General features: G+C 49.0%; 1 protein-coding gene across 1 annotated transcript in view; it reads right to left on the bottom strand.

Moving 5' to 3' along the window:
- RBM25 (RNA binding motif protein 25) overlaps positions 1–19,569 on the bottom strand; it is a 55,464-nt gene extending 35,895 nt beyond the window's left edge. The window contains exons 1-3 of the mRNA XM_089686867.1: positions 19,357–19,569; positions 3,836–3,950; positions 2,087–2,136 (exon numbers count right to left, since the gene is read on the bottom strand). Of these exons, the coding sequence (XP_089542993.1) occupies positions 2,087–2,136; positions 3,836–3,935 (150 nt within the window). The 5' untranslated portion in view covers positions 3,936–3,950; positions 19,357–19,569. The remainder of the gene's footprint in view (positions 1–2,086; positions 2,137–3,835; positions 3,951–19,356) is intronic.
- Between the last annotated feature and the right edge of the window lie 8,100 nt (positions 19,570–27,669).

Genomic DNA, 27,669 nt, shown 5'->3' with positions numbered 1-27,669 from the left:
GGATGTCATAGACCAACACACCTTGAATAGGTTAGTGCAAGAAAATGCCAGGAGCTTCATCTCAGAGACTGTAGGTTATCTTGTTGATGTGTGTGCCCTTGAATTGGATAGGGATGGCATATGGAAGATCTGACTCTTCTTATTTTACCAAGGACAGATCTTTTATGAACTGCTGCACCTTCAACTGCCAATGCTTCCCCTCTTGAATCCAGGATCTTGGCATGCGTCCCAGCTTTTCAGTGGGGAGAGTGCCCCAAAGATCGGTGGGTCCCCTGAGGGTGTGGCTGAACATAACGTGTATGACTGTAGTTTGGCCAAGTAGTGAGTTCATCTCCTCCCCTTCTTGTGGATAGGCATATCATGATCATTGTGTGATTGAACCTCTTACACATCCGGTTACCTTGAAAGTGGAACGGGGTGGTATGTGTCTTCCCGATGCCCAGTTAACTGAAAAAAATAGGCACTGTGAAAAATGCTCTCAGTCAAGCACCTTAATGAAGGTGCATCTTTATTGGGTGAGACAAAGTAGCAAATATAATAAAATTTGACCAGCCTGAAGTGAACAGTGTGACTCCAGCAGACGGCCCATCCGCTCTGAAGGGAGCTGATATTGGAGAACGCTCCTGTTGGCTTCAAATCACAACTTGACAAAGTGCAACTGCGCGAAACATGGCGTCTTGGTAACCCTACACACGCTCCCAGCTGAAGCCAACACCGGACACTGCCTTCGCTTGCCATGGTGACACCACTCGGGACGCAGGTACGCTGACACCACGTGATTTGAAGCCAACAGGAGCGTTCTCCGATCTCAGCTCCCTTCAGAGCGGACGGGGCATCCGTTTGAGTCAAACTGTTCACTTCAGGCTGGTCAAATTTTATTATATTTGCTACTTTGTCTCACCCAAAAATGATGCACCTTCATTAAGGTGCTTGACTGAGAGCATTTTCCACGGCGCCTATTTTTTTCACTTCTCTTCATAATGCAAATCATTAACAAGGCAGCAGTGGTGAGCTCATGATTAACTGTTCACATGCTGCCACCTGGAGTGGCCTCTCTGCGCTCATTTGTATGAGTTTCCCGATGCCCAGTGAGCACCTGGAAGAGCTCGCATTCTAAGCAGGGTATCTTTATCTGATAAGAATGTATCTCTTGTGGGAAGCCATATGAGAGTAAAAAGTGTTTGCACACCATCTGTCTTGGTGGTCTGGTTGTGTGTCAGCAAAGCTACCACAAAATAGGTAAACTTGGTAAAGTGGTCCACAATGGTGAGTTTGTGGTAGTGTCCATCTTTAGATGGGTTGAGAGTTAGGAAGTCAGCAGTTAGCACTTCCAGTAAAGCCAATGTTTTCCGAGTCATGAATGGAACTTGGGCTTCTGTCTCTCTTGACATTGAACAAATCATGCAGTGTTGGCAGACCTGCTCGATCAGCTGAAACAGTCCCATGCACATTGTTAACCTCCTAAACAAGGCATATGTCTTGTGTATGTTCCAGGGTCCTCCTCCTGCATGCATTCTTTTGACTATAGGGAGAGCTGTGACAGCGTGAGGAAAGTAATGCCAATAACCAGCAACAGTATTTACTTTGTGATCAGCTGTGTCATTGGACACAGCTGATCACATGGTAAAAGGCCACTGTGATTGGCATTTTACCATGCCATGTGATCAGCTGTGTCCAAAGGACAAAGCGATCACAGACAGTGCCGGGTGCACGCTGCTGGTGGCGCGTTTTGGGAGGAAGTCATATGATGCCCTTCCAGAACTAGAAAACTGCGCTGTAGCCGTCATTCAGCTGTAGCGCAGTTGTAAAGTGGTTAAATACAAATATGTGCCTGCCAAAGGATTTATTCCTGTGCATCTTGCTCTTATTCCTGTCTGCAGTAAGATGCAAACAAGCTGAATGTAAACAGAGCAATATTTACACTGGTTTAGGCGTTCGGTGAAATCTTTCAAAACATAGGAAGAACACACATAGGGGTTCACTTTCAAAGCTGGATGTAATGTATTTTAAACGCAGCTCACTAAACACAGAAGTACCTTTATCATTTTTAAGATTGAATGTTATGATACAGTAGAAAAAGACTTACAGTTGGTCCTGGAGCCATTAAACTCATTGGTACGGGTATCATTGGAGTTCCTATTAAAAACATATATATATATTATTCATAATATGAAATTGTAAAAGGGCACAAAAACTAAAAACACTTTATGGGTAAAGTAGAATGAAAAAGTAATGAATCTAAAGAAGGAAGGAATTCTGAAAACTTGTTTCCCTAACAATCTAATATAGTAAACCTCTTACAACACTAAGGCTGCTTATACATTATACAATTTTCTTGTTTCATTTCCTTTAGATTTACCTTCAGCTATGTGGCTATAATGAGAAAGCATACTGCGTAGTGCATATCCTTCTTACACAAGGGTATATGTCTCAATGGTCTGCAGCATCCCTTATGAATGTTCAGATAAACCTCATATTTTTTAAGGTTGACACTGATCTGATAAGTGCTATAACAGTAAAATATGGGCGATTGGCAGCAAAGAATTAGGTGGGTTTAACAACTTCAATACCAGGCAATTTTACCCCCTTCCTGCACAGGCCAATTGTCAGCGTTGCACTTTGAATAACCATTGCGCGGTCATGCAACGCTGTACCGAAATTAAATTTTTATCATTTTGTTCACACAACTAGAGCTTCCTTTTGTTTTGATGGTATTTAATCACCACTGGGGATTTTATTTTTTGCTAAATTAACAAAAAAAAAAAGACTAAGAAAATCAAAGGAAATTTTGAAGAAAAAAAAAACGCTTTTCTTCATTTCTGTTTTAACATTCTGCAAATAAATAGTTCTTCATAAATTTAGACCAAGATGTGTTCTGCTACATTTCTCTGGTAAAAAGAGCCCAAATCAGTATTATTCAGTATGTAGGAAAGTTATAGTGTTCACAAACTATGGTATATAAGTGAAAATTGATCAATACCGAAGTACTGACAGCCAATCTAATTTCTAGAGGTCCAAAAATGTCAGGAGTACAGATATCCCCCAAATGACCCCTTTTTGCAAAGGTATGGTGATCAGGGACACTATATATATATATATATATATATATATATATATATATATATATATATATAATTTAAAATTACATTTTTTCACGATTTTTTTTTTCATAACACACTGTGACCAGAGTAGTATAATGTTACCATAGTAACACTGTACTACTCTGGGGAAGCGATCAACATTTTTTATTTTACAAAATTTACACAAAGAACTTCATTGCTATAAGCAAGCATTTAATGAAAGAGATAGATTCATGCAGGTTTTTTGTTGTGATTACCTGTGATTGGCCACAGCTAATCACATGACACATATGGGCTATGATTGGCCCAGTTGGTACCATGTGATTACTGTGACTAATCACAGGTAGTGACAATTGTATGCAATGGATGGCATGAAAGGAAGCCATTGTCTACAATTGTCATGTGACCTGCTGTGATTGGTCACCGCAGTCACAAGGTGCTGGCAATGGGCTGGTACACAGATCTGTCACTGGCTGTGTCCCTTGGGCACAGCTGGTAACAGATCTTGCCCCAGCGCTGCCCCGTGGGAGACACGATCTGGGAGGACGTTATATAACACCCACTCGGATCGCTGGGACTCCCGCTCGGCAGTCATTTTGCTATTGGCCCAGGCGAGAACTGGTTTAAAAAAAAAAAAACACCAGTAAATGAAAATCTAACTCTACTTTGAAGCAATGTTTTTCAACAATGATTGAGTTGAAAAGGAGAGTTTGCCTTCACAAACTCAATATGAATTTTGAAAAAAATGCACTTACCAGGAGGTGGAGGGAATCCTGGAAATTGTGGAGGAGGTATTCCCGGAGGAAGAGTAGGAATCCCCATTGGGGGTCGATTTAGATGCGGTGGGTAAGACATAACTGCAAAAGCAACCTATTTGAAAGTGAAAAATACATTAACATACTTCAAATTACATAATAGTATTATATTTGTCCTAGAAACTAAATTAAAGTGAATTCCAAAAAAAAGTCTTGTGTCTGTAAACATTTAATTCATCAGAAAATGCCATCTCATTGAACATTCACTAAAGCTCCGGAATGTTTTACCCCCTTAAGGACCAAGGCCACTGGTAATTGTGCGCTCGTGCAACCCTGTACCCCAGAGCTTGACAAATTTCTGTTGAATCTAGGAGCCAGCTAAAAAAGTTAAGAGCCAGATGGGGGGAGCGGCAGCAGGACAGAAGGAAGGCAGCGGGACAAGGGGCAGCAAGACCAGTGGGGGCAAGCAGAATGAATTGTCATGGGAGAAGGGGGAGGGGTGCGGCAGCGTCACAGGAGGGGAGCAGTGGGACAAGTGAGGAGCAGCATCACAGGTGGGAAGCAGTGTCACAGGAGGAGGACAGGGACAGGTGAGGAGTTGCAGGACAGCTGGGGGGTTTGGTGATGCGCTGGAGGTGGAACTGTCCGCTATCGCACAGGTGGCAGGACTTGGTGGGCCCGGTGACTCTGGTACACTGATAGGGAGCACCGCCGCAGTTGAAGGGGCTCCGTGGTGTGGATGGAGCAGTTGGTGAGGCTCCATGGGCTTGGGGGGGGGCTGCGGTCTTCTCCAGGGAGCTGGCTTTCATGGAGCTGTGCATCTCTGTGTTCCGCCTGTGCACAAGAAGGGATGGGGAGACTCTGGGGGTCCCAGAATGCTGGGTTACACAGAGGAGAGGTGCCGGTCCAAGACAGCAGAGCAGTGTGGGCTGACGGGGGTCCAGGCGCCAGTACGCGGTTTCTGGTCGCTATGGCGACTGGGAGCCTGGCCAATGTCGAGCACTGCTGTACCCAAATTAAATTTATATCACAGAGCTTTCTTTTGGTGGTATTCACTACTTTTAATATATAAATGAAAAAAACTATTTTCTGCTATAAAACATTCAATAAAAATAAAATTAAATGTTGAAAATCTAATTTCTTCATAAATTTAGGCCAAAATGTATTTGGTAAAAAAAAAAAATATCAATAAGTGTTTAATAGGTTTGCATGAAAGTCTACAAACGGTGGTATATACACTGACCGGGACCAGCTGATCAGCTTGTGCTGTATCGAATGACAGCAGTCAGGGTAGCGGATACATGGGCCAGTCTGCCGCAGTAAATCTGCAGTAGGTGGTCGCTAAAAGGTTAATAAAGTCAAATAGGAGGGTTCTTCAAAAAGTTTACACACATTTTATGTGTGTCTGTTTGTCTGTGTGTGTATATAAAAGTGTAGAAACTTTTTGAAGACCCCTCGTTCACACCTGAGAATGCACCCTGCTGGCAATTACAAGTAAGAGCCCCAATGAAGGTTCCCGCGATTAGCTATGAGAGATAGCCCCATTGAAAGCCATGGGAAGCTGCCGGCTATCGCAGTAATCGTGCCCACTGGCATGTACTCATTCGTGCTGCAATCACATGCGAGTTATTGGGACTGGAATCGGGCAGTCTGCTCTCAGGGCCAATCACAACATAAACAATTATACGTGAGTGGGCTCGATTATCTGTGAGAGCTGGTAGCTTTCTATTTCTTAAACCCCAAACCAAAATTGTATTATACTTCAGTTTACCATTCATTAGATGTGGCAGCTTTTTCACCTGGTGATCTAGCCACTAACACACCTGTATTAGTGAGACACAACTCTGGAGGAATGAGCCAGGACACAGTAGAAAGCAGCACTGTCAGTCGGGGGAGGGGGGATGGTACGGTTAAAGGATAAGTTCACCTTTCATAACATGTTACACCTGTGCCCAGGGCGCAACACGCAACAGGTTACTACATGGGCCCCCACTGTGAAAGCAGACCAGGTATCTTCTCCCCTCACCCACTGTCTCGAGCTGACACATGAGGGTTAGGCAATTATTACCAGGAACCACTTTAAGCCCACTACCGGCAACTCATATTACCAGAGCTGCCATCACCATTCTTGGAATAACATTCCAACAGGCCAATTCTGTAGACTCAAACAAAAGCACCAAAATTGAAAATTATAAAAGGGGAGTTTGGTACTTTTTGTTTGGGGAGAAAGGGTACCCACAAGATTTGGTTACGGAAGCTTATAATAGATATGTTATGAGCAAGTCAGACACCAATGACAGTAGGACATACACAGATAAAGTAAATTTAATTACAAGATTTAATTGAAGATATTGCACCATCTGTTTAAGCTGGCACTCTCTTTTTCTTGATCTCAAATTTGGTCCCACTTTACCCAAACTCGTATTATAAAAAATATTGTTGCCCCGCAGTAGGCCACTAGGTGTTAATACAAATATACGCTATATTTTTTTTACAACAGAGTGGGTATTTTCTTTTTAAAAAGGGTGGCTGCTTGACATGCCAGTTAATTTCACATGGGCATCCACGTTTAGTAACTGTGATGGATGCACAAATTCAATTAGAAAAAGTATTAATTGCTCCAGTGAATTTGTGGTGTATGGTCTATGCACTTTATGTAAGAGGATCGGAGAACACCATAGGTTCATAAAGGAAGTTTCCACCAAACATCAACACAATATAAAAATGATCTCAAATTGTTTTTGAAACAATGCTCAATTATCTGACAATTGAAAATTTCTCATATTGTGTAGATAGACATTCTGGATCTACAAGTTAGGTACTATGGTACTCAATAGGCTTTATGAGGATTTAGATACACACACCATAGTATAGTCTGGTTCTTCATGCTCCTTATACTCTTTTTTGGTTTAGATTGGCTACTTTTACATAACCATTATAATGTATTACTTTTTTTTTTTTTAGAAAAGGGAGGTTTATATATACTATATATCAGGGCTTGACAAATTTGCTTTGAACAGGGATATTCAATTAATATCGCCCAACGCCAGAGACATGTAGTTCCGGGCGCTGGGTAGGTAGGTTTTTTTTTTTTTTACCTTTAGCCCTGCTGCAGGCAAGCAACATGGCTCCCCTGTCAGGTGGAAGCATTTTGGTGGCTGCACTGCCACCCAATTGCTTCCACACAGCACACTACAGTGCCAGGCTCCGTCCCCATTCCTGATATGTCTCCCAGGCCCCGTTTGCCAAACTGCGGGCCCAGTTCAACAGGTTGCCGGTGGATATAGGGGAGGGAGGAGAGCAGACATGTCCGCTCCCCTCCCCGTCCTAACCCAAACGTGAAGTTATGACATCACTTACAGGTCCCCATTGACAGATTTCCCCGCCACCAAGCACGGGAAAGAATGTAATGCAGTGCGATCTGCATTGCATTACATCCAGTGAAGTACAGGGGAGACATCCAGGATCTTTTAGACTAGCCAGGGAGGTGAGATAAACAGTGCAATGTTAAAAACAGTAAGTGTTTAAGTCACCATAAAGCTTCTTTTGTTTTTAAAAGCCCCACACATTCCTAAAAGCACTTCAGATTTAAACATGGTTTTGGTTAAAATGTATTTTTTTATCTGGACAAGTAGATTGAGACACTGATTTAGTCCATGGACAAGATGTTTCTACACCCCTGCTTGAATCTAGTTGTCAGCTAGAAGAAAAAAAAAGTTATCAGTCACTTTTTTTTTTCCGTAGCATTGGTTGTCAGCGCCCGAGGCAAGGTGAGTTTTGGGTAACAAGCTTCATGCGATTTAAATTTGCAATAATCATGGCAAAACTGCACTACATTTTAGGGACCATTGAAAATAATGGCACCTGAACCTGTGTTTCGCAAGTACAGCAATTCTGCCTCAATCCCAAAATGCCTAGGTGTGAATGGAGCTGCCCTGCTTCACACTTATGCAATTCTGGATGCATTTTCAAACTCACAGATTCACATGACAGGTTAGATGTTCCTATTAAGGTGGTTCACACAAACACGATCCACATGCATTATGTTTTAAGTGCCATTATAAAAAGGGTCCTGTGCGAGTTTGTAGTGGTGCGTTCCAGACTTGCAAGTGATAAGAGGACCATGCAGAGATGAGTGTTCACAAAGGATTGCTACTGACAGGAGTTTTAGCACCCAAGTCAATGGGAGGTGTATTGGCATTAAAGGCCTGGTTCACACCAATGCAGCTTGCCTTTGATTCATTTTTGAATTGCCATTTGTGTTTGTACACACGCGTTTTTGCTGTTTTTACTGTGTTTTGTTCAGGGATATTTATTTGTTAAAAGGGAAATGTTTTTGTTGATGGGCAGAAAAAAAAAAAAAAAAGGACACATAACACGGCAAAAGCATGCATTTCAGCAGCATCTCCATTGAACCCTACTGTAGCAAAAACACTGCTTTTTAGGTTGAAAAGTCCCTGACCTTTCCCAAAATTGCAGCGGCTGAAAAACGCGCATGTGAACATGTCCCATAAGAAACCATGTAAAATGGATTGTAGTGTGTTTCTGCAAAAAGCAGTAAAAACGCATTGGTGTGAACCAGGCTGAAGTCGATGGGAGGCGACTCTGCCTTGAAGTCAATGGGAGGCAGTGTGTGGACCCAGGACGAAATTTCTAGTGACCATGGCAACCCGGGATGCCCAGATATAGATATATATATATACACACACACATATACACACACTATATGGCCAAAAGTATTGGGACGCCTGCCGTTACACGCACATGAACTTTAATGTCATCCCAGTCTTAGTCCGTAGGGTTCAATATTGAGTTGGCCCACTCTTAGCAGTTATAACAGCTTCAACTCTTCCAGGAAGTATGTCCACAGGTTTAGGAGTGTGTCTATGGGAATGTTTGACCATTCTTCCAGAAGCACATTTGTGAGGTCAGGCACTGATGTCAGATGAGAAGGCCTGGCTCACGGTCTCCGCTCTAATTCATCTCAAAGCTGTTCTATTGGGTTGAGGTCAGGACTCTCAGAAACCCATTCCATAAAGCTTTCTATGCACTGTTGTTGTGCTAACCTGAAGGCCACACCGAGTTTGAAAGTCTTTAGCTATTGACTCTGCAGACAGTTGGTGACTTTAGCACACTGTGCGCTTCAGCATGCACTGACCCCGCTCTATCACTTTATGCAGCCTACCACAGAATTGCTGTTCCCAGTTGCTTCCACTTTGTTATAATACCACTAACAGATCACTGTGGAATATTTAGTAGCAAGGAAATTTCATGGATGGACCCATTCTGCATGCCTAGGTGCTTGATTTTATTCACCTGTGGCCATGGAGGTGATTGGGACACCTGAATCCAATGATTTGGAGGGGTGTCCCAATACTTTTGGCAATATATTGTAATTGAAGTTTGATACACTATTCCTGATCTAAATTTCAAGCATGGGTGTCACTAGATTCCAGTGCCTTGTCATGTGCCCCAGGACTCAACAACTAGCCTCCTTGAAGGCATTGTGCAGTATAGCTGTCCCCCACCCAACAGTGTGCCAATACTTTTGGCAATATACCATGTGTATACAGTAGATATAAAATGTCTACACACCCGTTAAAATTTCAGGTTTCTGTGATGTACAAAAATGAGACAAAGATAAATCATTTCAGAACTTTTTCCACCTTTAACCACATGCCTTCCAGAGGATTTACTGCCCTTCCTGATGAGGCCATTTTTTACGTTACGGCGCTGCGTTACTTTGACAATTGCATGGTCATGCCTGTGTGGTTTTTATTTTTTGCACTATAACAAAAAAAAGACCGACAATTTTGAGAAAAAACAATATTTTTGACTTTTTGCTATTAAACGTACAATAAAAAAAAAATAAAATTTAGTCATAAATTTAGGGCAACATGTATTCTGCTACGTCTTTTTCTTTTTTTTACTAGTAATGGCAGCGACTTATAGCGGGCATTCTGACAGTAGGGGGGTACTGACTTGGTGTCACTAACATCCCCAGTGACACCAATACAGTGATCAGTACTAATAAAAAGCACTGACACTGTACTAATGGCAGGAAGGGGCTGTTTCACAGTATGCTGTGTGAGTGCTTTCAATTGTAAGAACACTGCTTTGTATATGCAAAGCTATAGAAAGCAGTGCGCAGGAGCTGACAGGGGAGAGAACTGTATTGTTTACATACAGTTCTCTCCCCCGTCGGTAATACTTAGTGATCACCGGGTGCCGGCGAGTAATCATCGGCCAGGACTCGGTGACTGACAACTGAGGGAGCAAATTTCCTACCCGGAACGGCAAAATCATATATGTGATATTGCGCACCCGTGCTGCCCTGTAGCAGCATTTCTGCTATAGAGCGGACCGGAAGAAATTAATGTAACCTACAAACTGTACAACTCAATTGAAAAACAAACTGAAATATTTGGGGGGGTTGTGAAGTAAACAAAGACTAAAATAATGCGGTTGCATAAGTGTGCACATCCTCTTGTAATTGGGGATGTAGCTGTGTTCAGAATCAAGCAATTACATTAAAAATCCATGTTAACCACTTCCAGTCCGGACACTTTCACCCCATTCCTGTCCAGGCCAATTTTCAGCTTTCAGCGCTATCACACATTGAATGACAATTGCGCGGTCATGCAATACTGTACCCATATGAATTTTTTACCATTTTTTGAGACAGATAAAGCTTTATTTTGGTGGTATTTATTCACTGCTGGGTTTTTTATTTTTTTTTGCTATGTAAATGAAAAAGTCCAAAAATTTTGAAAAAAAGTGTTTTTCTTATAAAATTTTGCAAATAAATAATATTTCATCATAAATCTTGGTCAAAATGTTTTCCATTATCTTTTTAGCAAAAAAAATAAGCCAAATTAGTTTATAACCAAAAATTATAATTTTTAAACATTTTTATTTTTTTTTTCTATTTATGTTTTTTTTTTTTACATACTGTCACCCTAGCAGTACAGTGTCACCATGGTGACACTGTACTACTTGTGGGGGGTGATGATTTTTTTTTTTTTTTTACAGTGATTGCTTTTACACCCGTATAGGATGTAAAAGCAATCATTTCAGATTGGATGTCACTCCATTTCCTCAAGTTAAACCTGTCCAAAACCGAGCTCCTGGTTTTCCCCCCAGCCCATGCCCCACCCCCCATCACTACTAGAAAAGCCACCATCATTCCCACCCCACACGCCAAAGTCCCGGGTGTCACCCGGGACTCAAACCTTTCCTTCCAACCTCATGCCCAATCACTATCAAAGTCATGCAGGCTCCACCTCCGCAACATCTCCAAGATACGTACATTCCTCACCCCAGACACTACTAAACAACTCGTACACTCCCTCATCATCTCACACCTGGACTACTACAACTCCCTTCTCACTGGCCTACCCAAACGAACGCTATCCCCACTCCAGTCTATCCTGAACTCAGCAGCGAGACTCATCCACCTCGCCAACCGCTCCACATCTGCCACCTGCCTATCCACATCTGCCTATCCCTTCACTGGCTCCCGATTGCTCAGCGCATCAAATTCAAACTGCTAACTCTGACCTACAAAGCCATTCACAATGCCGCCCCAAACTACATAACTGACCTGATACCCAAATACCACCCTACCCGTGCCCTTCGCTCCTCACAGGACCTCCTACTCTCTAGCTCCCTGGTCTGCTCCTCCCACGCCCGACTGCAGGACTTCTCCAGGACTTCCCCCATCCTCTGGAACTCCCTACCCCAATCCATCAGACTGTCACCTACCCTCCTCACCTTCAGGCGCACCCTGAAAACTCATCTCTTCAGGGAAGCCTACCCACCCTCACCTAACAACTGATCTCCTGCACTTCTCCCACCACTCCACCCCCCACAGCCACTTCATCCTGTACCACTTTCCCCTCCCTCCTAGATTGTAAGCTCGAAAAAGCAGGGCCCTCGAACCCCTTGTGTATTGTATGGTTACCGTTTTGTCTCATGTTCTGTCCCCCTTGCTATTGTACAGCGCTGAGCAAACCCTTTGGCGCTATATAAATACTGTATAATAATTTCTCTCTCTGCATTCTTGCAGCCATTGAGAACTACTCAGTGAGCTGTGATTGGTCACAGCTTGTCACATGGTACAAGGCTGTTGTGAATAGCCTTGTACCATGTGACCTCTGATCATTCACAGATTTCACACGTAGTAAGCAATGATGTCACAAGTGACATCTTGCTTACTACTTTGCATGTGATCACTGATTGGCCAATCAGTGATCACATGATCGGGACCTCGTACAGAGGTCCCATCCGACGATCGGTGTTTCACTGTGTCCAGAGGACACAGCGGGGACTGGATTGCGGTGCTGCGCACTCCCAGGGAGCGCGCACAGCTAGAAATGGCGGGTGCTGTTTATGAACGGCAACTCGCCCCTGGAGTGCTACCGTCCTGCCGTTTATAAACAGCAGGCAGACGGCAAGTGGTTAAATAGGAGTCAGTACACACTTGCATCATTTAAAGTGCCTCTGATTAACCCAAATAAAGTTCAGCTGTTCTAGTAGGTCTTTCCAGACATTTTCTTAGTGGCATCCTACAGTAAAAGCCATGGTCCACAGACAGCTTCCAAAGCATCAGAGGGATCTCACTGTTAAAAGGTATCAGTCAGGAGAAGGGTACAAGAGAATTTCCAAAGCATTAGATATACCATGGAACACAGCGAATACAGTCATCAAGTGGAGTAGATATGGTGCAACAGTGACATTACCAAGAACTGGACGTCCCTCCAAAATTGATGAAAAGACGAGAAGAAAACTGGTCTGGGAGGCTGCCAAGAGGCCTACAGCAACATTAAAGGAACCGCAGGAATATCTGGCAAGTACTGGCTGTGTGGTACATGTGACAACAATCTCTCGTATTTTTTATATGTCTGGGCTATGGGGTAGAGTGGCAAGACGGAAGCATTTTCTTACGAAGAAAACATCCAAGCCCGGATAAATTTTGCAAAAACTCACCTGAAGTCTCACAAAAGCATGTGGGAAAATGTGTTATGGTCTGATGAAGCCGAAATACGGGTTTACCGTGTCTGGGGGGAAGGGGGGGGGGAGAGATACAGGGCACAGTGTCGGGGGGGGGGGGAGATACGGGGCACCGAGTCGGGGGGGGCAGGAGATATGGGGCACCGTGTCGGGGGGGGGGAGATACGGGGCACCGTGTCGGGGGGGGGGGGGGGAGATACGGGGCACCGTGTCGGGGGGGGGGGAGATACGGGGCACCGTGTCGGGGGGGGGGGGAGATACGGGGCACCGTGTCGGGGGGGGGGAGATACGGGGCACCGTGTCGGGGGGGGGGAGATACGGGGCACCGTGTCGGGGGGGGGGGGGAGATACGGGGCACCGTGTCGGGGGGGGGGGGGAGATACGGGGCACCGTGTCGGGGGGGGGGGAGATACGGGGCACCGTGTCGGGGGGGGGGGGGGAGATACGGGGCACCGTGTCGGGGGGGGGGGGGGAGATACGGGGCACCGTGTCGGGGGGGGGGGGAGAGATACGGGGCACCGTGTCGGGGGGGGGGGAGAGATACGGGGCACCGTGTCGGGGGGGGGAGAGATACGGGGCACCGTGTCGGGGGGGGGAGAGATACGGGGCACCGTGTCGGGGGGGGGGGAGATACGGGGCACCGTGTCGGGGGGGGGGGGGAGATACGGGGCACCGTGTCGGGGGGGGGGGAGATACGGGGCACCGTGTCGGGGGGGGGGGGGGGAGATACGGGGCACCGTGTCGGGGGGGGGGGGGAGATACGGGGCACCGTGTCGGGGGGGGGGGGGAGATACGGGGCACCGTGTCGGGGGGGGGGGGGGGGAGATACGGGGCACCGTGTCGGGGGGGGGGGGAGATACGGGGCACCGTGTCGGGGGGGGGGGGAGATACGGGGCACCGTGTCGGGGGGGGGGAGATACGGGGCACCGTGTCGGGGGGGGGGGGGAGATACGGGGCACCGTGTCGGGGGGGGAGATACGGGGCACCGTGTCGGGGGGGGGGGAGATACGGGGCACCGTGTCGTGGGGGGGGGAGATACGGGGCACCGTGTCGGGGGGGAGGAAGAATACAGGGCACCGTGTCGGGGGGGAGGAAGAATACAGGGCACCGTGTCGGGGGGGAGGAAGAATACAGGGCACCGTGTCGGGGGGGAGGAAGAATACAGGGCACCGTGTCGGGGGGGAGGAAGAATACAGGGCACCGTGACGGGGGGGGGGGGGGGGGGGGGGGAGGAAGAATACAGGGCACCGTGTCGGGGGGGGGGGGGGGTAGGAAGAATACAGGGCACCATGTCGGGGGGGGCAAGTATACAGGGCACCGTGTCGGGGGAGGGGGGAAGCGGAATACAGGGCACCGTGTCGGGGGGGGGGGGGGGGGGTGGCAGCAGAATAAAGGGCACCATGTCGGGGGGGAATACAGGGCACCGAGCGAGAGGGGGGGATGTACAGGGCACCGGGTGAGGGGGGGGATATACAGGGCACCGGGTGAGAGGGGGGGGATATACAGGGCACCGGGTGAGAGAGGGGGGGGATATACAGGGCACCGGGTGAGAGGGGGGGGATATACAGGGCACCGGGTGAGAGGGGGGGGATATACAGGGCACCGAGTGAGAGAGGGGGGGGATATACAGGGCACCGGGTGAGAGAGGGGGGGGATATACAGGGCACCGGGTGAGAGAGGGGGGGGATATACAGGGCACCGAGTGAGAGGGGAGGGGGGGAATACAGGGCACCGGGTGAGAGGGGAGGGGGGGGAATACAGGGCACCGGGGGAGGGGGGGGAATACAGGGCACCGGGTGAGAGGGGAGGGGGGGGAATCCAGGGCACCGTGTCGGGGAGGAGGGGGGGAATACAGGGCACCGTGTCGGGGAGGAATACAGGGCACCGTGTCGGGGAGGGGGGGGGAGAATACAGGGCACCGTGTCGGGGAGGAGGGGGGGAATACAGGGCACCGTGTCGGGGAGGGGGGGGGAGAATACAGGGCACCGTGTCGGGGAGGGGGGGAATACAGGGCACCGTGTCGGGGGGGAATACATGGCACCGTGTCGGGGGGAGAATACAGGGCACCGTGTCGGGGGGAGAATACAGGGCACCGTGTCGGGGGGAGAATACAGGGCACCGTGTCGGGGGGAGAATACAGGGCACCGTGTCGGGGGGAGAATACAGGGCACCGTGTCGGGGGGGGGGAATACAGGGCACCGTGTCGGGGGGGGGGGAATACAGGGCACCGTGTCGGGGGGGGAATACAGGGCACCGTGTTGGGGGGGGGAATACAGGGCACCGTGTCGGGGGGGGGGAATACAGGGCACCGTGTCGGGGGGGACGGAGGAAAAATACAGGGCACCGTGTCTTGGGGGGAGGGAGGATACAGGGCACCATGTCTTGGGGGGGGGGGGGGGAGGAAGAATACAGGGCACCGGGGGGGGGGGGAGGAAGAATACAGGGCACCGTGTCGTGGGGGGGAGGAAGAATACAGGGCACCGTGTTGGGGGGGGGGGGGGAGGAAGAATACAGGGCACCGTGTCGGGGGGGGGAAAGAATACAGGGCACCGTGTCGGGGGGGGGAAAGAATACAGGGCACCGTGTCGGGGGAGGGGATACAGGGCACCGTGTCGGGGGAGGGGATACAGGGCACCGTGTCGGGGGAGGGGATACAGGGCACCGTGTCGGGGGAGGGGATACAGGGCACCGTGTCGGGGGAGGGGATACAGGGCACCGTGTCGGGGGAGGGGATACAGGGCACCGTGTCGGGGGAGGGGATACAGGGCACCGTGTCGGGGGAGGGGATACAGGGCACCGTGTCGGGGGAGGGGATACAGGGCACCGTGTCGGGGGAGGGGATACAGGGCACCGTGTCGGGGGAGGGGATACAGGGCACCGTGTCGGGGGAGGGGATACAGGGCACCGTGTCGGGGGAGGGGATACAGGGCACCTTGACGGGGGGGGAGCAGAATAAAGGGCACCGGGCGAGGGGGGATATACAGGGCACCGGGTGAGAGGGGGGATATACAGGGCACCGGGTGAGAGGGGGGATATACAGGGCACCGGGTGAGAGGGGGGATATACAGGGCACCGGGTGAGAGGGGGGATATACAGGGCACCGGGTGAGAGGGGGGATATACAGGGCACCGGGTGAGAGGGGGGATATACAGGGCATCGGGTGAGAGGGGGGATATACAGGGCACCGGGTGAGAGGGGGGATATACAGGGCACCGGGTGAGAGGGGGGATATACAGGGCACCGGGTGAGAGGGGGGGATATACAGGGCACCGGGTGAGAGGGGGGGATATACAGGGCACCGGGTGAGAGGGGGGGATATACAGGGCACCGGGTGAGAGGGGGGGATATACAGGGCACCGGGTGAGAGGGGATATATACAGGGCACCGGGTGAGAGGGGGGATATACAGGGCACCGGGTGAGAGGGGGGATATACAGGGCACCGGGTGAGAGGGGGGATATACAGGGCACCGGGTGAGAGGGGGGATATACAGGGCACCGGGTGAGAGGGGGGATATACAGGGCACCGGGTGAGAGGGGGGATATACAGGGCACCGGGTGAGAGGGGGGATATACAGGGCACCGGGTGAGAGGGGGGATATACAGGGCACCGGGTGAGAGGGGGGATATACAGGGCACCGGGTGAGAGGGGGGATATACAGGGCACCGGGTGAGAGGGGGGATATACAGGGCACCGGGTGAGAGGGGGGATATACAGGGCACCGGGTGAGAGGGGGGATATACAGGGCACCGGGTGAGAGGGGGGATATACAGGGCACCGGGTGAGAGGGGGGATATACAGGGCACCGGGTGAGAGGGGGGATATACAGGGCACCGGGTGAGAGGGGGGATATACAGGGCACCGGGTGAGAGGGGGGATATACAGGGCACCGGGTGAGAGGGGGGATATACAGGGCACCGGGTGAGAGGGGGGATATACAGGGCACCGGGTGAGAGGGGGGGGGGATATATATAGGGCACCGGGTGAGAGAGGGGGGGATATATACAGGGCACCGGGTGAGAGAGGGGGGGATATATACAGGGCACCGGGTGAGAGGGGGGATATACAGGGCACCGGGTGAGAGGGGGGGGGGATATACAGGGCACAGGGTGAGAGGGGGGGGATATACAGGGCACAGGGTGAGAGGGGGGGGGATATACAGGGCACCGGGTGAGAGGGGGGGGATATACAGGGCACAGGGTGAGGGGGGGGGAGAATACAGGGCACCGGGTTGGGGGGGGGATGAATACAGGGCACCGGATATGGGGGGGGGGTATGAATACAGGGCACCGGATGGGGGGGGGGGGATACAGGGCACCGGGCTGGGGGGGGGGGGATACAGGGCACCGGGCTGGGGGGGGGGGGATACAGGGCACCGGGCTGGGGGGGGGGGGATACAGGGCACCGGGCTGGGGGGGGGGGGATACAGGGCACCGGGCTGGGGGGGGGGGGGATACAGGGCACCGGGCTGGGGGGGGGGGGATACAGGGCACCGGGCTGGGGGGGGGGGATACAGGGCACCGGGCTGGGGGGGGGGGGATACAGGGCACCGGGCTGGGGGGGGGGGGGATACAGGGCACCGGGCTGGGGGGGGGGGGGATACAGGGCACCGGGCTGGGGGGGGGCAAATACAGGGCACCGGGCTGGGGGGGGGCAAGTACAGGGCACCGGGTTGGGGGGGGGGGATACAGGGCACCGGGCTGGGGGGGGGGGCAAGTACAGGGCACCGGGTTGGGGGGGGGGGCAAGTACAGGGCACCGGGTTGGGGGGGGGGGCAAGTACAGGGCACCGGGTTGGGGGGGGGGGCAAGTACAGGGCACCGGGTTGGGGGGGGATGAATACAGGGCACCGGATGGGGGGCGGGGGGATACAGGGCACCGGGCTGGGGGGGGGGGATACAGGGCACCGGGCTGGGGGGGGGGGGATACAGGGCACCGGGCTGGGGGGGGGGGGATACAGGGCACCGGGCTGGGGGGGGGGGGGGATACAGGGCACCGGGCTGGGGGGGGGGGGGGATACAGGGCACCGGGCTGGGGGGGGCAAGTACAGGGCACCGGGTTGGGGGGGGGGCAAGTACAGGGCACCGGGTTGGGGGGGGGGCAAGTACAGGGCACCGGGTTGGGGGGGGGGGGCAAGTACAGGGCACCGGGTTGGGGGGGGGGGGCAAGTACAGGGCACCGGGTTGGGGGGGGGGCAAGTACAGGGCACCGGGTTGGGGGGGGGGCAAGTACAGGGCACCGGGTTGGGGGGGGGCAAGTACAGGGCACCGGGTTGGGGGGGGGCAAGTACAGGGCACCGGGTTGGGGGGGGGCAAGTACAGGGCACCGGGTTGGGGGGGGGCAAGTACAGGGCACCGGGTTGGGGGGGGGGGCAAGTACAGGGCACCGGGTTGGGGGGGGGGCAAGTACAGGGCACCGGGTTGGGGGGGGGGCAAGTACAGGGCACCGGGTTGGGGGGGGGCAAGTACAGGGCACCGGGTTGGGGGGGGGCAAGTACAGGGCACCGGGTTGGGGGGGGGGGCAAGTACAGGGTACCGGGTTGGGGGGGGGGGCAAGTACAGGGCACCGGGTTGGGGGGGGGGGCAAGTACAGGGCACCGGGTTGGGGGGGGGGGGCAAGTACAGGGCACCGGGTTGGGGGGGGGGGCAAGTACAGGGCACCGGGTTGGGGGGGGGCAAGTACAGGGCACCGGGTTGGGGGGGGGCAAGTACAGGGCACCGGGTTGGGGGGGGGGCAAGTACAGGGCACCGGGTTGGGGGGGGGGCAAGTACAGGGCACCGGGTTGGGGGGGGGGCAAGTACAGGGCACCGGGTTGGGGGGGGCAAGTACAGGGCACCGGGTTGGGGGGGGGCAAGTACAGGGCACCGGGTTGGGGGGGGGCAAGTACAGGGCACCGGGTTGGGGGGGGGGGGCAAGTACAGGGCACCGGGTTGGGGGGGGGGGGGCAAGTACAGGGCACCGGGTTGGGGGGGGGGAAATACAGGGCACCGGGTTGGGGGGGGCAAGTACAGGGCACCGGGTTGGGGGGGGGGCAAGTACAGGGCACCGGGTTGGGGGGGATATAGGGCACTGGGCTGGGGGGGGATATAGGGCACTGGGCTGGGGGCAAATACAGGGCAAGGTGTCAGGGGTACCCGGCCATGTGTTTGTGGAGATCTGCCATGCAATGGATAAGGGTGAGCCGTATGTGTAACATGGACATCCCACCCTTGTCTGGAGTACGGGGATTGGGGGGTTACATTACAGACCTCCATCTCCCAGACTAGGAGAATGAATGGGCGGCCTGCCCTCCACACAGATGGACATATTGGGAGGTCTTCCCGCCATCCCCTCAGTCCAGCAGGTAGAAGAGGACAGGCGATGAGGCCTTTTCTGTGGCACACAATACACACCCCGCACTGCTGGGAGGAAAAACGGACAGGCACCCCCTCCGTACCACACGGCCGCCCCGTCCCCCTGAACTCCCCTGTCCCCCGTGTACGGGCACACTGAGGCCGCCTCGCTCACCTACCCCGGCTAGGATGGGGCCGCCTGACTTTACAGAGGACTGAGCGATTCTTGTCTTCACTGAGGCTCTACGAGTCACCGGCGGGAAAGTTCGGCGTCCTCTCGGCTCTGGGACTCCGTCGTTAGGTTCTCCTGTGAGGCGGGTCTCTGATTCACGGACTAGGCCGCACTCACGCCGCAGCGCTGCTCGCGAGGCCCAGCGTGCAACGCGCGGAAGAGGGCGGAGAACGCGTGTGGATTGGTGGGGCGGGGCTACAGGGGAGCCATCTTGGTAGAGGCGGGGCAGGCAGAGCTGCGTGCTGTGATTGTAATCCTGGTAGAGACGAAGGGAGGAGTACAGCGCAGTGTTCTGCCCGTGATATTTACATTTATTTGCACAAACGTTGATTTTTGGGGCGATCTTGTGAGATATCTGTCCCCTTCTTCTGAGATCCACCAATTACCCATTAGAGGAGGAGGATAGACGCCTGAGAACTTGTCCTGAAAATTCCACTGTTAGAGCAAATTAAAAAGAATCATGGACAGAAGTACTGAACATTGAGCTCTGTCCAAGATATTATATACACCATTGAATTAAACTTCAAGGAGGTCCGGGCACTAAAACCTATGGCCAAGGTCCGAAAATAAATGTGCCCATTAGTGTTCCCTCTTACATCAGGTTCCCCCTCTAGAGTAATTTATTACAGTGGGTTCCACTATCAGTCTTCCCCCAAAAATCAGTTGCCACCATCAGAGTACCCCCCTATACCAGGCATCCCCATCAGAGTGCCCCCTTACATCAGGTATTTCCATCAGAGTGCCCCCTTACATCAGGTATTTCCATCAGAGTGCCCCCTTACATCAGGTATTGCCATCAGCGTGCCCCCTTACATCAGGTATTGCCATCAGCGTGCCCCCATATATCAGGCATTTCCATCAGAGTGCCCCCATATATCAGGCATCCCCATCAGAGTGCCCCCTTACATCAGGTATTTCCATCAGAGTGCCCCCTTACATCAGGTATTGCCATCAGCGTGCCCTCCTTACATCAGGCATTTCCATCAGAGTGCCCCCATATATCAGGCATTTCCATCAGAGTGCCCTCCTTACATCAGGCATTCCCATCAGAGTACCCCCTTACATCAGATTTCTGCATCAGAGGGCCCCCTTACATTTGGTGTCTCCCATTAGAGTGCCCCATTATATAAGGTTCCCCCATCACGGTGACACCTTACATAGGGTATGCCCATCAGTGGGCTCCATTAGGTGTCGCCATCAGAGTGCAACTTTACATCATGTATCCCCATCACATCAGGTGTGCCCATCAGAGTGCCCCTTTACATCAGGTATCCCCATAACAGTGCCACCTTACATTAGATATTCCCATCAGAGTGCCCCCTTACACTCAAAGTACCCCTTTCCATCATATTTCCCCATCAGAGTGCCCCTTTACATCATGTTCCCCATCAGAGTGCCCCTTTCAATTACATGTACCCATCAGAGTGCCCCTTTCAATCACATGCACCCATCAGAGTGCCCCTTTGCATAGTATGTGCCCCCTTAACATAACATGAGCCCATCAGAATGCCCCCTTAACATAAAAGATGCCCATCAGAGTGGCTCTCAACATAAAATAAGCGGTATGCTGATGGGCACATTTTATGTTAAGGGGCACTCTGATGGGCAGATTTATATTAAGGGGCACTCTGATGGGCACATTTATATTAAGGGACACTCTGATGGGCACATTTATATTAAGGGACACTCTGATGGGCACATTTATATTAAGGGACACTCTGATGGGCACATTTATATTAAGGGACACTCTGATGGGCACATTTATATTAAGGGACACTCTGATGGGCAGATTTATAAAAAGGGACACTCTGATGGGCACGTTATGCTAAGGGTCACTCAGATGGGCACATTCTATGTTGTGCCCACCAGAGTGCCCATGAAAGAAGGCACCCTATCTTAAGGGCAGACAGGAGTGGAAGGCAGGAGCTTTTTGGGATCCTTGCTGAAGGGGACGGGGCACACACTTGTGGACAGGCAGAGAGAGACAGTGAGCTGCAAGGGATGGGGCACACGCATGATGTCATCAGTTGCAGGCACGACCACCCTGCTGAGCCGCAGATCTGTCATTCTAGTCTGGTGTGCTGGTGGTCCGGGTGGGAGCGCTGCTCAGGCCGTTCTCGGACCACGGTCTGCCATTTAGTGACCGCTGATATTCATCATTCCCTGAATCCCCCATACGGCAGACCCATTATCCCTTAAAGAGCTAGTCCATCTTTACCAAAAACTGCCTTTGCAGATGAAGGGCATCTGGAGATTAAAACAAACTGGGCAGCTTTGACCAAAATTGAATAATGCCTTTGCTATAGGTCAGGGGTGTCAAACTAGTGGCCCTCCAGCTGTTGTGAAACTACAAGTTCCATCATGCCTCTATCTTTGGAAGTCATCCTTGTAACTTTCAATCTTGCAATGCCTCATGGGACTTGTAGTTTGACAACAGCTGGAGGGCCGCCAGTTTCACACCCATGCTATAGACACATGCCATTTATGTACCTCATGAAGCCTGACTGGTATACCTCCCAGGACATTGCTAAGAGATGCCTAGCTGTTCACCTTCACCATCACGGGAGCAAGATCTCAAACTCTGAGCTCAGAGCTACTGCAGCAGGGGAGAGAAAATGCCTGTGAGGAGGTTTGAAACAGAGAAAAAGCTCACTCCTGTGATGGTGACGGTGAACAGTAACAGCTTGGTACATCTTAGCAACGTCCTTAGCAATGCCCTGGGAGCTTTCTAATCTGGCTTTATGAGCTACGTAAATGGCCTAAACCTAAGGGCCTTATTCAACTGTGGTCAAAGATTGTTTTATTTACAATTTCTTTATCTGCATTCATTCATGCCTCTATCCTCTAAAGACACTGTTTACACTGAAACGTGTTAGGGCAGGGCCAAACACGTGACGCTATTATGCATGCTGGCGGAATCCGATGATGCTCATCGTTTGTTATATGCTTGTGATGTCTTCTTATTGTACGTACGTTACCATATTAAAAGTCCTAGGTTTTAACATACTGCACCATGGCGGCCCCTTCTTGCTTAACTCCTCTGCGCTGAGCACACTTACACAGGATCGTTTCCAGGTGGAGTGACGGGTCTGTGGGACAGCAAGGAGCTCCATGATCTCTATGTGGGATCAGTGTTTCTGGTAAGGAGTTCACCAGACACATGGGTGGTGGGATTTCCTGGCACCCTCTATTCCTGCAGCACTGAAAGCTCTCCGTCTTACACTTTTAAGCGTGTCTTGTTTTCCTTTGGGATTTTCCATCTTGATTTTGGACTGTACACCAGGATGTTTAATCATCTGTATGGACATTTTGCACGTTTGGTTGCTTTATTCATCTTCAACTTTGTTTGCAATATTGAATAATATATTTCTATTTATGGTTGTTCATTGAAAGTTTGTCTATAGATCGCTGGTGCCATGCAGCTCTCCCTCTGACCTGTCATTGTATCTGTGTGCTCGTACATCCCCTACGGACAAGCAGATACCTAGTGACAGGTAGACTCAACTACAACAGCGCTCCACAGCTCCGTGATAGTTCATTGACAACTACAAGCTGACAGACACAAAGGCTGATGGAATTTGTAGTGTCCTTAATTACAGAATACTGTGAGTTAGTGGCGTGTCCAGGCAGGCAGAACCCCGCACAGCAACTTTTTTAAAAAATTGTGACAGCTAGCGGGGAGGAGAAGGTCCCCTGTTAGCTTTCACAATGGGGATTGGGGGGGGGGGGTGCAGGAGCCGGACCGATTGTAACATGTTACACCCTAAATATGAGTGTAACATGTTATGAACGGTGAACTTATCCTTTAAATCCTGCAAATCAACTAACAATCCCAGCTATTATATACGATAATAAATTAAAGTTGTTCTAAAGCCTAAACATTTTTTAACTTAACTGTTTCAATACCGTGCAATTTTACACCTTCCTGCCCAGGCCAGTTTTCAGGTTTCAGCGCTCTCACACTTTGAATGACAATTGCGCAGTCATACAACATTGTACCCAAACTAAAATTTGATCATTTTCTTCACACAACTACAGCTTTCTTTTGGTGGTATTTAATCACCGCTGGGGTTTTTATTTTTTGCTAAATTAACAAAAAAAGACCAAAAATTTTGAAAAAATAACACATTTTTCTTTGTTTCTGTTATAAAAGTTTACAAATAAATAATTGTTCTTCATAAATTTAGGCCCAGATGTATTCTGCTACATGTCTTTGGTGAAAATAACCCAAATTAGGATGTATTTTTTAGTTTGTAGGAAAGTTATAGAGTTCACAAACTATGGTATAGATCTGAATATTGATCAATCCTGAAGTACTGACAGCCAATCTAATTTCTTGAGGTCCAAGAATGTCAGAACAGTACAGATATCCCCCAAATGACCCCTTTTTGCAGAGTAGACAGTCCGACGTACTTCATAAGAGGCATGGAGAGTTTTTTGAAGTTGTATTTTTTTGTCATAATTTTTTGGAAAATTAAAAAATTAAAAAAATTATTTTCACTATTTCTTTTTTACATACTGTCACCAGTGCAGTACAGCGTCATCATATAACTGGCATGGCGGTGAACAGCGACACTGACTAGTGACAGTATGAAAAAAAAATATATATATATTTTTTTTATTTTTTTTTATTTTTTTATTATATTTAATTTTTTATTACATTTTTTTTTATTTTTTTTAAGATTTTTTTTCATATTTTACTATGACCAAAATAGTACAATGTTACCATAGTAACACTGTACTACTTTGGGGAAGTGATCAGTATTTTTTTTTTTTTTTTACACAATTTGCTTATAGCAAAGAATTACTTTGCTATAAGCAAGCATTTACCTGAATGAAATCGATTCATTCAGCTTTTTTTTTTTTTTTTTTTGTGCTTAGCTGTGATTTGGTCACAGCTAATCACATGACATGTGCATGTGATTAGCTGTAACCATTCACAGCTAGGCACTAGTATACAATGGATGGCATCATGAATGAAGCCATCCATTGTATACAACTGTCATGTGACCTGCTGTGATTGGTCACAGCAGGTCACATGGTACCGGCAACGGGAGCCGGTACTCGGATCTGTCATCGGCCGTGTCCGAGGTGCACGGGCGGTGACAGATCGCACTGCTGCGTCGCTCTGCAACCGCGCAAACCGCGCATGTGCGGGAGCAGCGCTTTTCAAGCTGCCAAACGGCCATTGGCCGGGCGGCTAATGGTTAAAGTGGAGCTTTTTTTTTTTTTTTTAAATGTTTTTATTGCCATATGCAAACAAATACATATCCAAATATGCATACATATCAAAATACATTAGCAATCCATCCAACAGTAGGAATGTTACATTCTTCCAAGATTTATGACCTATCTATCATATATCCAACCACTGTATGGAAGTAACGATATAAACATATCAAAGTTAAGTATATGGTGATTAGTATCATAGTCGCATAAAAGCTTTTATTACATCTGTAAACATGAACCCATTAGCCAAAGAAAAGAAAAGAACCCCTTCCCCCACTTCAAACAGACAAAAAAAGAGAAAAACTAGCCGGGATAGCACTTTTCCACCAAAAAGAAAAAGAAGAAATAAATAATATGTCTGGGGCTTATCACACCTCTCAGTAACAAATATTGTCCAGCACCTCCCCCAAAAAAAAACCCCATCCTGATCCTTCAAGAATCATCCGGCGGTACCGTTTCCCTGGAATCCACCCACCGGGACCATATCTTTCTGAATTTTTCCAGCACACCCCCTTGCTTCATATGTCATCTCATACATCTGAAGATCCATATTAACCAATTTTTTCCATGCCCTTAAATCCAAAGTATCAGAACGTATCCAGTGTAACGCTATCAGCTTACGTACATAAAATAATAAAATTCTCAGAAAAAGTTTGGTAGCGTTATTCATCTGCTCATCTTCAAGCACTCCTAAAAGACATACCATGGGCCTACATACATTAGGCAAGTCAAATGTATTGGAAATAAACGCTGTAACTGCAGACCACAAGGACCTAACTTTAGAGCATTCCTAAACCATATGTAAAAAGGATCCCGTATTAACCTGACACTTATGGCAGATGGCTGTGTTACATCGTCCCATACCATAGAGGTACTGAGGTGTATAATACATTTGATGTAAATAACGCAATTGAATCATTTTGTCCCTTGAAGAGATAACTGTACTCACATAGGTGGCCAAAACATATTTCCAGTTCTCCTCCTAACTCTGGGACAATAGCAAGCCATCGCTCACGTGTGTGATGACACTGCCTACGGTCTATTAGAGTCAATTCCACATAGTATGACGATACCAATTTAGTGTGTTGCGTTTGTATGAGAAGGTTTTCCAGTCTGGTGTTGTCAGAGTAACATCCCCAGGGCCATATTGAGCTACTGCTGTATGCCTTAACTGAGCATACTGAAAATACCAAGAACCCACTACTCCCCTTTCCGACCTCATTTGCAAAAAAGACTCCAGCCGTCCCTGCACAAAAAGCTGATGTGCGTATTTAAGACCATATTGGGCTCATTGTTGTCCCCCCTTCATCTTATAAAATTCAGGCAAATTTGGATTGCACCAAAGAAGTGCACTTGGCGACATGGCTTGGCCTGTATCAGAAATATGTTTCGCACATACCTCAAGAATTTTTATGGACACCGATAGTATAGCCATACCATCCTTGGATGGAACCTCTCCTCTATAAAAATGGTTCAATAAAGCCTTATATGAGGTAGCCAACGCCACCTCCACAGCCGTGGCCGAATTATTCAATTGAAGAAACATCCTCCAGTGTAAGTACATTAACTGAGAAGCAAAATAATATATTCATAAGTCAGGCAAAGCTAGTCCCCCCCTGTGTATTGGTAGTTGTAGTATTTTCAGGGCCACCCGAAGAGGCTTGGAACCCCATAAAAAGGTGCCAAGCAGGGAGTTAATACATTTAAAAATTTGTTTAGAAATATAAATGGGCGCATTGGAGAGGAGATATAAAATTTTTGGTAGATATATCATTTTAAACAAATTTACTCTGCCTAGCAGTGTCAAGGGCAATTCCTTCCAATTACAAACCCTGTCTTTAAACGTAATTACTATAGGCCAAAGATTATTGTCTAGGTATGATTGTAACGGAAGCTGTATATTAATCCCTAGGTACTTACATTTCACCAAACAATTGGGTATTATATTGTGTTTTTGTACTTTCAAATTAATTAAAATGTATTTTTTTCCAAAAATTTGCATTTGAAAAACCGCTAAGCAAATACCATGTGACATAAAAATATGAATATATATAAATAATATTTGGAGGCTCTAAGTGTTTTTTATCAAATAAATGATGTTTTTACATGTAAGAGAGGAATGTCAAAATTTGCCCTGACTTAAAGTGGTTGAAAAAAAATGAAGACTTTACAATCACTTTAATAAGGGTGCAAGCTAAGGGACTACAACTCCCAGTGTGCAACAAAAGTCAGATATAAATAAAAAAAAAATCATGTTTGTGTCCTCATGTATGTGAATATTACTTTATATAAAAATGAAATCACAAAAATAGAACTCATGTATTGTAAAACATTGTTTTATGACTGATGCGATTATATAATAGAACATTTGAGCTTTTCTAAAAAAAAAAAAAAGTTACTTCTGCTTCATATAAAGTTTTGGGGTTATAACAAACATATCCAAATAAAAATAATATAATTGGAAAATTAAACTCTGATAAGAGACCTGAAGTGCACAGTTGTCCTTGTTCAACTTGATACATGAAACAATGTCTGCTGCTAAAAAACAGAATCTTGTCTTTTGTCTGCCAGGTGAAGTCATAGTGCCTTCTCTATGGTCAGTCTAGACCAGCCTTTCTCAACCAGGGTGCCCAGGTACCCTAGGGTGCCTTGAGGTTTCTTCAGGGGTGCCTTGGCAAAATGTCTAAAAATTGCCCAAAACTTGTAAACAAGCCAGTGGGTGGAACAAGCCTGCCTTTTAGTTACACAGAGCCACAGGTTTTCATTGTGTACCATTATAACCTTCTAGCCATCGGCGTCCTGACAACCAATGGCATCTTCAGTTGATAAGGAAGATGCCAGCTGCCTGCACAGAATCCTTGTTTGACCCTCCCCTGTCCTTCTCCATCAGTGCTGTGGTCACATTAGCTCAGTGATGGATAAACACTGATGGAGAAGAGAAACACTGAAATACTAGTCAGTACCAGTGTGCGAAAGTGTATTTGTTTTGGAAGAATAAATCACCTCTAATGTTGGGAGTCCTACATGTGTG

Source organism: Staurois parvus, unplaced genomic scaffold, assembly GCF_062004578.1.
Source record: "Staurois parvus isolate SC_StPar_1 unplaced genomic scaffold, SC_StPar_1.0 ptg000414l, whole genome shotgun sequence".
Classification (NCBI taxonomy): domain Eukaryota; kingdom Metazoa; phylum Chordata; class Amphibia; order Anura; family Ranidae; genus Staurois; species Staurois parvus.
The sequence above is the reverse complement of the archived record's forward strand: the minus strand, read 5'-3'. Positions and strand labels throughout refer to the sequence as shown.